This window comes from Erpetoichthys calabaricus, chromosome 3 (genome assembly GCF_900747795.2).
Source record: "Erpetoichthys calabaricus chromosome 3, fErpCal1.3, whole genome shotgun sequence".
Lineage (NCBI taxonomy): Eukaryota > Metazoa > Chordata > Cladistia > Polypteriformes > Polypteridae > Erpetoichthys > Erpetoichthys calabaricus.
This window is the reverse complement of record NC_041396.2, coordinates 24,008,541-24,022,483: the sequence shown is the minus strand read 5'-3', so window position 1 is coordinate 24,022,483 and position 13,943 is coordinate 24,008,541. Positions and strand designations below refer to the sequence as shown.

The following is a 13,943-nucleotide window of genomic DNA, read 5'->3' as shown; positions in this document are numbered from 1 at the left end:
TACAAGAAGTGAAACTTATTCATTTCATTTTTGCCCGAAATGTTTACTCTGATCACACTATTTTAACCCTTAACTACTGACACCATTTCTCATCTCATAAGTACTTGTGTGGTGTAAATTATGCACCAATGATAAAATAGCCTGCAGTGGGCTGGCACCCTGCCCGGAGTTTGTTTCCTGCCTTGTGCCCTGTGTTGGCTGGGATTGGCTCCTGCAGACCCCTGTGACCCTGTAGTTAGGATATAGTGGGTTGGATAATGGATGGATGGATGGATGGATGGATGTTAAAATGGCTATTTACAGTTATATGCATACTGTGAGGTTGTAATATAAAATCTTGCAGTCATTTTAAATTGTACATGTTTTAATGTAATTTAATACCATATTACTGAAGAGTATAACACATTGTAGGACTCTCTGACAATAAACCTGATGCACTTCTCCAGTGCTCATTTGTCACCGGTCACACTTTCATCCACTGCAGCATTTGTATCACAATTCACTTCAGTTGTTGAATGTTCTTTGCAGACAAAGTCACTACAAGAAGAACATCTCATCGTTGTCATACATACATACGTACCCGCATGGTGTACCAAATGCACAATATGGAACTTGAGACTGTGCACCCACTCATAAAACTGTCTGAGGGCACACTGGAGGGAAACCATTGTGACTCTGTACAGTTGTGGCCAAAAGTTCTGAGAATGACACAAACACTGTATTAATTTTCACAACGTTTGCTGCCTCAGTTTTTATGATAGCAATTTGCATCCACTCCAGTATGTTATGAAGAGTGATCAGATGAATTGCAATTAATTATAAAGTCCCTCTTTGTCATGAAAATGAACTTAATCCCAAAAAACCCATTTCTCCTGCTGTTGTTGAAGAAGGCTCCAGGGCACCCAAGAAAGTCCAGCAAGCGCCAGGACCGTCTCGTAAAGTTGATTCAGCTTAGTGAATCAAGCTGTGGATAGATGGTGAATGCTGCTGGTAGGTTCAAGTAAAAGGACGTTGGACAAAGCACGAGTAGTTAAGGGTTAAATATGATTATTTATGCAGGGGCAGAAGGTGGCACAGTGCCTTACAGCTAGGAACCCAGGATTCGTGCCCCAGAACCTCCCTGTGTGGGTTTCCTCCCACAGTCCAAAGACTTGGTGGTTAGGCCAGTGGTTCTCAAACTGTGGGGCGGGCCCCCATAGGAGGGCGCAAAGTAACAAAAAGGGGGGCATGAAGATGTGAAAAAAAGAAAACACAAAATACAAAAATACAAATGAAAAATACATCTATTGAAACCAAGACAAATTAACTTAAACTACATTGTGATACTAGAAAAATAAATATAGAGTTAGATAAATGTCGATAAAAGTTAAGTAGGTATAATAAAATATGCATCTATGATATACTGTATCATTAGTTAAAAAAGAACAAATTGGTATTAGTGGGCTCCTTTCAAAAAAACGTTAGGGGGCGCGATTAAAACTGTTATGAAAACTCGGGTCGCAAATACTTAAAGGTTGAGAAACGCTGGGTTAGGCGATTATAAATTGGCCCTAGTGTGTGTGTGTGTTCGGTGTGTGTGTGTGTTTGTACTGTGATGGACTGGTGCCCTGTCCAGGGTTTGTTCCTGCCTTGCGCCCTATGCCAGGTGGGATAGGCTCCAGCAGAACACCCATGACCCTGTTCAGGACTAAGCGGGTTAGAAAATGACCGACCAATTTATGCAGTTAACATTTTCAGTGCACTCTTCATGATGCCACCTCATGCCACTTCTTCGAAAGGTGGCACACCATCTTTTGCCTGTTCTGCTCTTATCATTCTGCCAGTGCTGTCATTTGAGACTATTTTATAATTTTTTTTTTGTTTTGCTTGAAGAGGTTCAATGAATTATTATTTTATGTTTAGTTGCTTCCAATGAGGCCTCAGAAAGGGCCTTCTGTTGCCAGATGTATTAACACAACTTCACTCCACTCCACAGTCTCCGGGGTCTCGAGAAGAGGGTCGAGAGGACAAGGCTACTATCAAGTGTGAGACGTCGCCACCTTCATCCCCCCGAAGCCTGCGGCTAGAGCAGATGGCCCATTCCCTCCTCTCCACTAGTCAAGAGGAAGGCAAAGGGTACGGCAAATGATCACTTGATGTTTTTAATTTGTGTATGGTGTCTCAAGGAACTGAAGACAGAAGAATTCTAGCAAATTAGAGTTGAAAAATACAGTATTTAAAGGATAAGTTTGGAGTTTTTTTTTTATTTTTTTTATTTTTAAAATTTATTTATTTATTTATTTTTAAAATTAATTTTATTGTAATCATTCATACAAATCAATCAATTTTTACAAATACAGTGGAACTTCGGTTCATGAACGTCTTGGTACACGTACAAATCGGTTTACGACCAAAAAGTTCGCCAAACTTTTGCCTCGGTTCATGACCACACACCTGGTATACGAACAAGCCAGTTTCCCTTTCGGTTTGTACATGTTCAGTCTCTCCCTGTGTATTTCCTGTGCAGCAAGCAAGAGAGAGAGAGCGAGAGAGTGCGACACACACACACACACACAGGCAGTGCGAGAGAGAGAGACAGACGCACACACACAGGCAGCCGAGAGAGAGACGCGTGTACAGACACAGGCAGCGCGAGAAAGAGACAGACACGCACACACAGGCAGTGCGAGAGAGACGAATGCACACACACAGGCAGCGCGAGAAAGAGACAGACACGCACACACAGGCAGCGCAAGAGAGACGCGTGCACACACAGACAGAGCAAGAGAGAGACGCGCGCACACACACAGGCAGCGCGAGAGAGAGACAGACATGCACACATAGGCAGCGCGAGAGAGACGCGTGCACACACAGGCAGAGCGAGAGAGAGAGAGACGCGCGCACACACACAGGCAGCACGAGAGAGAGAGAGACGCGTGCACACACACAGGCAGAGCAAGAGAGACGCGCGCACACACACAGGCAGTGCGAGACAGAGATGTGTGCACACACACAGGCAGCTCGAGAGAGAGAGAGAGACACGTGCACACACACAGGCAGCTTGAGAGAGAGGCAGACGCGCACACACAGGCAGCGCGAGAGAGAGACAGACGCGCACACACAGGCAGCGTGAGAGAGAGAGACGTGCGCGCACACACACAGGCAGCGCGAGAGAGAGACGCGCGCGCACACACAGGCAGCGCGAGAGAGAGAGAGACGCACACACACAGGCAGCGCAAGAGAGAGAGAGACAGACGCACACACACAGGCAGCGCAAGAGAGAGCTGCGCACACACACGGGCAGCGCCAGAGAGAGAGGGAGCTGGACGCAGGTAGGAAGGCAGTTAAAGGATGCACTGGGCTTGATTTTGTTTTCACTTCTGTTTACAGCGATCGGTTCATAGTGTGCATTGTTGCAATGTTACTGTTCTTGGTGGTTTATTAAATTACGGATTTTTTCAAATGTTCATTTTTTTCCCTGTGCTTAAAACTCATTAAAAAAAAAGTGTTTTAGCCAGCGGTTGGTAGCTCTATAGCGCGAACTATTGCAGTGTTAGTTTTCTCTGTTGTTCAAGGTTTTCTCAGTGTTATTTAATGTTTTTACATTTAGTTTACTATTACACTGTGCATTCTATGGTTTGATTAACTATAATTGTGCTTAAAAACTTCAAAATATATATATATTTACATACAGTTCGTATGGTCTGGAACGGATCAATTGTATTTACATACAATCCTATGGGGGAAATTGCTTTGGTTCATGACCAAATCGGTTTACAACCAGAGTTTTGGAACGAATTATGGTCGTGAACCAAGGTTCCACTGTAATAGGATTGAAAAAAAAAAAAAAACAAGTCGACCCCCACCCCTGAGAAAGAGAGAGCGTGGCCAACAGAGTAAAATTTAAGGCTTGTAGACATACCTAAATTAATGAGTTTAATAGGCCAGTAGAGATGAATGGAGAGGAAAAAGAGATGCAGAGATAATTACTGTACTTCCTCTGTGATTTAAGAGCTTATCCTAAAATTTTATTGATTTTATCCTGCCAGGTTTTAAAAAAATTCTGTACAGATCCTCTATATGTATATTTGATTTTTTCCAGTTTCAAATAGTATAAAACATTGGTTACCCACGGACTTAAAAGAGGAGAGTTAGGATTCTTCCAGTTTAGCAAAATATGTCTGCATGCCAAAAGTGTAGTGAATGCAATCACAGTTTGTTTGTCCTTCTCCACTTTGAACCCATCTGGAAGAACACCAAACACAGCTGTTAGTGGATTAGGAGGGATTGTGACGCCAAGGCTGTCTAAAAGGCACTTAAAAATTTTGGTCCAGAATAATGTTAATTTGGTACAGGCCCAGAACATGTGACCCAGTGAGGCAGGGACTTGACTGCAGCGTTCGCAGGTTGGATCTTGCCCTGGAAACATTTTGGACAGTTATAGATGAGACAGATGTGCTCGATATATAATTTTGAGTTGAATAATTGTATGCTTTGCGCATATGGAGCTCGAGTGAAGTCTCTGCATTGCTGATTTGGAGTTTGCAGTTTTTCAACCCGAATTTATTTCTTCACAGTCGTTGTAGATATTCATTTGCCTCATGAAATTGTGTTCTAAATTGAAGCCTATTTGAAACATTATAAAAAATAACTAGCTTGCTCTTTCATTTTAAAATGGAGTTCATGAGCACTGGGGTCCCAATGTTCAAGAAATCCTTAACACTTATCGAATACGTCCACTTTGAAGTTGAAAAGGTTTTGTTTTAGGAAAACATTCCTTCCGCGTTTCTGCAAAACTGAAAATAATAAATATTACCCTAGATTCCTGGTACAGTTTTTTTGATGTAAGGATACATTTCTTATTCGCTTGTCTGCTCACAGCAGGCGCTATAAATGGAGTGTTGATAACCTCTGCCTCACAAAGTTTTATCCTGTTGTGATGGATGGCTGAGGCTTTTTCCCGACCGGTAAGCCAATATACTGGAAGGACCCGGGGCCTCGTGTATAAACGGCTCACAGGATCCTCACTGTTTAGGACCTGAGTTCTGGACCAGGCCAAGGGGACGCCCACGTAACGCCTAGTGACTCTGATCACTCTTACTAGAAGAATTGGAAGAGAATGTGGAGGGTCATTGCTGGAAAGGGGTGTGTGGCGCTCCTGATATCTAAAGGATGAAGGTCCAAGTCTTTAGAGTCCTGGTGCTCCCTGTCTTGCTATATGGTTGCGAGTCATGGATGCTGTCCAGTGACCTGAGACGAAGACTGAACTCCTTCAGTACTGTGTCACTTTGGAGAATCCTTGGGTACTGCTGGTTTGACTTTGTTTCTAACAAACGGTTGCTCACTGAGTTCTGAATGAGGCACATTACCCACATTGTGAGGGAGCGTCAGTTACAGGACTACGGCCATGTGGCGCAATTTCCTATGGATGATCTGGCTCACAGGATCCTCATTGTTGAGGACCCGAGTGGTTGGACAAGGCCAAGGGGATGCCCACTTAACACCTGGCTGCGGCAGATAGAGGGTCATTTCCAGAAGTGGGACTGGACCACATGATTGCTTGGGGGGTTGCAAACCAGGATCCTGAGCTGTTTCATCGTGTGGTGGGTGTGGGAACACATTGTACCAGTGCATGCTCCCTGACCTGACCATTGTGTGTTTTGGTTGAAGGCTCCTCCCCATGCATGAATATTGATGAGTTACAATAGAGCAGCAAAACACATAGAAATATTCAGAGTCTTCAGTGTAACCAGTTTTGTTCAAATGTATAGTGAGTGTTAAGTCCAAATGACTGCTGCCATCTAGTGGATAAAATAGTAACTACAGTATAAGAATTGACCTACTTGGCATTAACCTTGAGCGCTTCTTGGGTACGGAATTCTATGTAAATATGGTTAAACTCAAGTGCCTCTTGGGTTAACCTGTATAGTTAGCATTCAGTCCAATTTACAGTTAATTTCACATTTATGCACCATTTTGTGTTTTGGTTGAACACTCCAGCCCAGTCATGAATAATGCTGAGTTACCGTAGGGTGGCAAAACACACAGAAATATTCAGATTCTTCAGGTTACCCTGTTATGTTAGAATGTATTGCGCGAAGTCCATTTGGCGCTTGTACAGTGTTCTGCTCCCATCCAGTGGATAAAATAATAAATACAGTAAAAGAAAAGAGTGAATTAACCTCCTTGGTGTTACTCTTAAGTGTCTCTTAAGGTCAGAATTATATGTAAATACAGTTAAACTCGATTGTATCTCGAGTTAAGCAGTATTGTTTGCATACAGTCCAATGTACAACCGATTTAACATTTACACACCATTATGTATTTTATTTGAAGGCTCCACCCCACTCATGAATATTGATCAGTTACCATAATGCAGTTAATAATAATCAGCTACCATAATGATAATAATAATAATCGGTTACCATAATGCAAAGAAACAGTCTGTCGTTTACTGCAGCATGATGTTATTTTGACTACTAGATGAGAGCTGATTTATGTTCAGAGTGCTGTTTAGGCGCTGCAATGTACTGTATATGCAAACAATACAACTTAACCCGAGAGACACCTGGGCTTAGATAGATAGATAGATAGATAGATAGATAGATAGATAGATAGATAGATAGATAGATAGATAGATAGATAGATAGATAGATCACGTTTATTTACACTATTACTATTATTTACAATGTCCAAAAGTGCTCCACAAACCCACACTCTTGGACTCTTCCCCAAAGTCCATGCCAACCACATTGCCTCCTCTTCAGACCGCCTCCTTCTCTCTCTCTCTCTCTCTCTGACCTTGTCCTGCTTCCACCCGACTCCAGCCCCGAATGAAGGGAGACGGCCCCTTTTATCCATACACGGATGTGCTCCAGGTGTGCACGGGCAATTTTCCACCGACATGCCCCAATGTGGCAGAAGTGCCGGTTGTCTCCCCGGAAGCACTCCGGGTGTTCCCTCTCTTCTTCCCCCCCAGCACTTCCTGGTGTGGCGGAAGTGCTGGGGTCCAGGGTCCTCTAGGCATGGGGACGCCCCCTGGCGGTGACCACGGGCCCCTACAGGGTTGAGCTTCCAAGCCCTGTACCCGTGGCCCCCAATACAACCAGGGTGGTCGCCCCCTCGTGGTCTGGAGGAGGCATGAGCCCTCCTCCTGCCTCCCCGGGCATCCCAGCTGGGTAGGAACCCCAGCCGGGTGCCACAATAGATAGATAAATAGATAGATAGATGAAAGGCACTATATAATAGATAGATAGATAGATAGATATGAAAGGCACTATATAATAGATAGATAGATAGATAGATAGATAGATAGATAGATAGATAGATAGATAGATAGATAGATAGATAGATAGATAGATAGATAGATAGATAGATAGATAGATAGATAGATAGATCAGGGGTTCCCAAACTTTTGGACGTCAAGTACCACCTGAGGTTAAGTGAGTTGCGTTGCTACCACCCGAATTTTTAACAAAAAAATTAAAAAGCAAGTACTGCAATGAATGATTAATTCTTAATTAGGTAATATACAGCAAATTCACGACACTGACTACAATATTGAATGAATTTATGTTAGTACAACTGTGTAGTGGCAGTGCACGTATAACAACAAACACGAGCAGTTTCTGTGAGGCAGAGTTACCAAAGACTAAATAGTGTCGGCGTTGTGCTTTCATCTAGTGACCAAAAGCTCAAACAGTGAAGAAGTAGAAGTTGACTTCCGCGAAACAGAATTATGGTGGTGATAAATGAACTAAATACTGATTCGAATAATAGGTTTTATTTATTCAGATGACGAAATTTCACACCACACTAAATTTGGGAATCCACGTATTATTGTATTTAAACAGTTTCATTGGTTTTTGCTCACAACAGGCTTGTCATAAAGAGTTTTGCACAGATAAATTAAATTTCAGGGACCGCGATGCATACCACCTGAAAAGGCTCCGTGTACCACAGTTTGGGAACCGCTGAGACAACTAGATAGATAGATAGATAGATAGATAGATAGATAGATAGATAGATAGATAGATAGATAGATAGATAGATAGATAGATAGATAGATAGATAGATAGATAGATAGATAGATAGACTTTATTTGCACCCTAGGGAAATTAGAACTTTACAGGAGCTCAAGAGAGAGAAAAATATATACAGTCAATAATATATTAATAATAAAAATACAATAACCCCCTGAACACACATAAGAATGATGTCTTGAATGCTGGAGACCTGCTGCAATCAGTAACTGGGCTTTAGGTGGCAGTACAGATGGTCAGACCTGTCCAGATGTTCATTTGCAGACATTAACATTTGGATTAAGCAGTTCCAGCTTGTTGTGTCCGATAAAGGGACATGCCATTAGACGTTGGTTCAGAATTTCTCATCGTTCTGTTGTCGAGTTTAAAAATAAACCTCAACAGGAGGATGCAACCACTCTTGGGCTGGAATGTGGACAAACTCAGTCGGATTTTCAAAGTCTGGCTCACACTTATCAGCTTTAGTTGTAATGTGCTTGCATCCCCTTCATAAGTCTCCAGACCCTCTCCTGCTTTTAATAGCACCCGAATTACATTTAGGTTGGTTCTCCACAACAGACAAAGTGACATTTGGGATTAATAGCGGAGGAGGCTAACTCACCCTGTTCTTATATTGCAGTACTGTGATTTTCAGAATCTGTTTGTATCGTGTCTTCCTTTCTCTCCTGTCTGTTTCTTAGGCTTTTGTCCAACCTCAATATTGTGGTCGCTATAAAAGCCAGGATGAGATCTAAATGGCGATCTCCTGTGTCTAACTATTTGCTAACTGAGATGATGTTTTTCACTATTGCAGACCAGATGATCAGACTAGCAGCAGTAACAGCAGTCAAGACTCCCTGCATAGGAGTTCTAAGAAAAAGGGCATCAAATCTTCCATCGGTCGATTATTTGGCAAGAAGGAGAAAGGCAGAATGGGGCAGACTGGCAAGGACATAGCAGTGGCTCAAGGTACAAAGCATGTCTAACTTGTGGGAGGCCATATGGGCATTTTATTAGAGGTTTCACTATTTTTATGTGTGAGGACAGAGTCTTTAACTGCCAACCGACAAAGACAACTGCAGGTATATAAAGTTGCAGTAAAGTCACCAACAACAGACACACTGTGTTGTCCATGAAAAATTTAGACTGCAGGCAAGCCTGTCTTGGGCACCAAACCTAGAAACGCCAGATTACAATTGGTACATAGCAGGTAGGTGATGATGTGAGATGGACATGGCAAATATCCACAGCAGGGCAGGTAGAAGGAAGAAGCTAAGTTGGCCAGTACTTTATCAGCCAAGTTTGATTTGTCTTCATTGCATCCAGATGTCCATGAATTTGGCCATCCTGTAGTAAAACGTCCTGAATGCATCTTTCTGTACGATTGATTTTACATGAGCCTTTATTGCATCTTTCAGAATTTGAAACTGGTATCCAGGATTCGCTTGGGCTCGGGAAGCTTGGCACACAGGCAGAACGAGATAGACGGCTCAGAAAAAAGTAAGTTGGGTTTTTATTTTTTCTTATTTTTATGCTATTAATTCCTTACTGTAAGAGCACCCGGGCTAAGATGAGCAAATATCAATAAAATACAAGTGTGTGCGTCCTCAAAAGAAACTGATGGCTGGTGTGGTCTAAACTACATGCTTTTTTATATTTTAATCGCAGAAGAGTTTTGGGGTGACCATATGCATGCTTTGTCCATGTAGAAACACATGCAGCGTCTTCAGAAAGTATTCAGACTCCTTCTCTTTTTTCACATTTTGTTATGTTGCAGCTGTAACAATGATAAAAGAAACAGATAGAGATTTGGGCACCATGGTGAACCCTGTATAACTGGTAGATTGAAAATCGCAAAGAAATCAGCAACATGAAGTCTTTTCAGATGCCAGTCTCAATTTGACTGACTCCAGGATGGTGGCAAAGCCAGTTTTTTACTCTGGAGGACAGGAAGAGGCGGGTTCAGGTGTTTGGGAACTGGAAGTGATGTCATTCAGGATGCGGCTGTCAATCACTGCTTCTGCAGAGGGAGGAGGAGAAAAGGCATTATGCAACAGCGTCACCTCCTGGTTGGGGGTGTAACTACATTTATATGAGCATTGAGGTTGTTTCCCAAGTGCATGTGTGTCACACAGCCTTATGCTAAAATCATTTAAATTTATTTATTCCCATGTCAAGCAGCACTCAATACCCTAGTATGACAAAGCCGAAATAGAATTTTCATAATTTGAATACTTTAAAAATACAGACCTGGAATATCTCATTTGACATGGTCCTTACAGATGACACCTCAGTTATGACCCACCGGGCTGGCTGCTTTGGGCAGCTGTTTAAAGCTCATTCTCTAGCTAGGATGTTGGACATCTCTGGGTTCACAGTTCTTTAGCTGTCTCACTGAGATTGCACAGGTGGTGAACCACCTGAGGGTAGGGAAAGCTGCAGGGGTCTGTGGTATCTGGGGTGAACTTCTCCAAGTTGGTAGTAATGCTGCCGTCCTGGCATTGCAAGCAATCTTTGCTTCCATTAAGGAGACTGGCGTCATCCCAACTGACTGGAAAATAGGGTCTTGCAACAACTACAGGGGGGTGACACTGCTCTTGGTGCCAGGAAAAAGTCCTTGCTAGGGTCATCCTCTTATAGGATTTCTCACCTACCAGCGACCAGAGCAGTCTGGTTTTACACCTAATAAGTCTACCATTGGCCGCATCCTGGTTGTCATTGAGCACAAATCAGCAGAGTTTCTTCTCAGCCTTTATTGATTTTCATAATGTGTTCAACTCAGTTGATCGAGCTGCCCTGTGGGATATCCTGTGACCTCAAGGGATCCCCTCAAAGCTGCTGGATGGCACTGTGAGTGGAGGCAGAACCTGTGCATTTTCCCAGTTGATTCTGGGGTTCAACAGGGGTGTTTTTCTGCTCCTACCTTTTTCAGTGTTTGCATGGATTGGGTGTTGGGCAGAGACGTGGGGTCCAGTGGCTGTGGGGCATCTGTTGGTGAAGAAAGATTCACTGATCTTGACTTTGCTGATGATGCTGTGATCTATCAATCAGTCAATGGGTGGTGTGATTGGGGCTCTCAAGAGAGTTGGCAAGGAGTCCATCCATCCATCCATTTTCCAACCCACTATATCCTACCTACAGGGTCACAGGGGTCTGCTGGAGCCAATCCAAGCCAACACAGGGTGCAAGGCAGGAAACAAACCCTGGGCAGGGCGCCAGCCCACTGCAGGACTCACACACACACACCAAGCACACACTAGGGACAATTTAGAATCGCTAATGCACCTAACCCGCATGTCTTTGGACTGTGGGAGGAAACCCACACAGACATGGGGAGAACATGCAAACTCCACGCAGGGAGGACCCGGGAAGCGTGTGTAACCCCCTTGCACCACCCTCAGTGCAAAGCCCTGAGTTCTTTAGTATGGTGTCACCACCACAATAGTTGAATTTTCAGTATTGGTCACCTCCAACCATTTAGCTCACAACAAATCACAACTTACACCTAGTTTAAAGAAAAGGAACTTTCTCTTTACTTGAAATCAACAACAGACAACCAAGCACTTTGTGTTATAACTACGTGCAGCACAAAATAAATTAAGAAAACACACAGACCGTGAGTGAATGAATTCCTCCTCCTCCTGGTGTTCCTGTGCTGGTACCCAGTACCGTTGGTTTGACGTTGTGTCGAATGAGCAGTTGCTCATGGAGTCCCGAATGAGGCACATTACCTGCATTGTGAGGGAGTGCCAGTCACGGCACTACTGCACTGTGGTGCAATTCCTCGAGGGTGATCCAGCTCGTAAAGATCCTCATTGTTGGCGATCCGAGCGACAGGGCCAGGCTAAGGGGTCGCCCACGTACCACGTGGCTGCGACATATAGAGCGTCATTTCCACAGGGTGGGACTGGGCTGCGTGTCTGCCTGTGGGGGTTGCTAACCGGGATCCCAAGTTGTTTTGATGTGTGGTGGGTGCAGCAAAGCACTGTACCAGTGCATGCTCCCCAACTTGACTTGACTGGTGTCCCTCCTTTGGCCTTTCGTCTTGCCCCCGACTTGAACCAAAAAAAATATCTCACCAGCGTTTCTCTTCTTCTGTTCCCCGTACAGTCCGTCCACTCCTGTTCCAGTTCTCCTCCTCTCCCGACTATCTTTGCCTTCTGGACACCGTCTATCCGACGGTGCTTTTCTGTTGGTGTTTGCATTTGCTTTTGTCCCCTCTAAATCATTTATCAACTTTGATTTCTCCCTCTCCTCTTTTCACACCAGCATATTGCCGTACGTTTCCTTTTTCTTTTTCACTTTTTATTTTCTTGGCGTTTCAGTATGTTATAGTTTTCTCATCCTCATCCTTGTTAGCGTTATGCTGGCACTTCTTTTCTTTCAGTTTAGCGTTTTACTGAAGCTGTCTTCTTCTATATGTCTGTCTCACTTCAGCATTCTGCTAAAGTTATATCTTCTCTGCTCTTACGGTGTTCAGCTCTACTCCATGTGTCCTCCCTCACCTCTCTTCACTTCTGTGTATCTCTAGCCCCCCCTTTTTCCTCCAATCCCATCCCTGTATCTACCTGACACAGCCTGAGAATGGACCAGTGAGGGAGCACTGTCACATATTATATGACATCTGTATTATATGACATTATATTAACATCTGAGGCAGAGCGATGGGCACTGAGCAGGCTCCTGTCAATCATGGAGAATCCACTGCATCCACTAAACAGTGTCATCTCCAAACAGACTGCAGTCACCGTCCTGCTCCACTGACAGACTGAGGAGATCGTTCCTCCCCCACATTATGCTACTCTTCAATTCCACTCTGGGGGGTAAACGTTAACATTATACAAAGTTACTGTCTGTTATACCTGCATTTTTATCACTCTTTAATGTAATATTGTTTTTTGTATCAGTATGCTGCTGCTGGAGTATGTGAATTTCCCCTTGGGATTAATAAAGTATCTATCTATCTATCTATCTATCTATCTATCTATCTATCTATCTATCTATCTATCTATCTATCTATCTATCTATCTATCTATCTATCTATCTATCTATCATATAGTGCCTTTCCTATCTATCTATCTATCTATCTATCTATCTATCTATCTATCTATCTATCTATCTATCTATCTATCTATCTATCTATCTATCTGGCTAGGCTTTATGCCCCTGCTCTGTTTAGTGTTATTAATTGCACCCACACTTATTTTGAGTTATGGGATTAACTTTATCGACAAAATACATGCTGTCCTGTGTTTTTTTTTCTAGATTTTAAAATCTACCCTGGTTACACATGTATTGGTAGCTTTTGGCCACACCTTCCAGGTGCTGATTTGCATTTGGCCACACCCCCCAATTGCTGTAAGTGTTTGGTCACGCCTCCCATGTGCTGAGGTGTTGATTGCCTTTAGCCTACACCACGGGTGTCAAACTCCGGGCCTGGAGGGCAGCAGTGGCTGCAGGTTTTCATTCTAACCCTTTTCCTAATCAGTGACCAGTTTTCACTGCTAATTAACTTGTTTTCCCTTCATTTTAATAGCCCTGTTTTTAAGGATTCAGTCCTCTGAATTGATTCACTTCTTCATTAAATGGCAGCCAAACAGAAATGAGATGTGAAACGAGCCAACAGATGACCAGCTAAACTGGGGCTTCATATTCCTGCCAATGTCACTCCAATCAGTTCCTTAATGAGAAGCCAATTCTTGTTGTTAATTAAACCAATTACTTAATTCCACGACTTGTTACTATTCTCATTCTGCTACAGCAGACATTTCCAAAACTGTTGATTATCTTTTTTTTCTAAGAACACCGTTAAGATGTTTTGGTGACCTCGGAGATCAGCCTTACTGAGACCTTCACCTTTCTTTATGTTCAGATAATGTGTTTCCCTGGTGATGTGGCAGCTTGTTTTATGTCTCATTATTGTTTGGCTCCTCATTAAGGAAA

General features: G+C 43.1%; 1 protein-coding gene across 6 annotated transcripts in view; it reads left to right on the top strand.

Annotated features, from left to right (window-relative positions):
* Positions 1-13,943, top strand: part of ppfia4 (PTPRF interacting protein alpha 4) — a 505,408-nt gene that overhangs the window by 403,237 nt on the left and 88,228 nt on the right. For all 6 annotated transcript variants that reach the window (XM_051924406.1, XM_051924405.1, XM_051924404.1 and 3 more), the window contains 3 exons: positions 1,976-2,115; positions 8,815-8,969; positions 9,419-9,500. In XM_051924406.1, the coding sequence (XP_051780366.1) occupies positions 1,976-2,115; positions 8,815-8,969; positions 9,419-9,500 (377 nt within the window). The remainder of the gene's footprint in view (positions 1-1,975; positions 2,116-8,814; positions 8,970-9,418; positions 9,501-13,943) is intronic.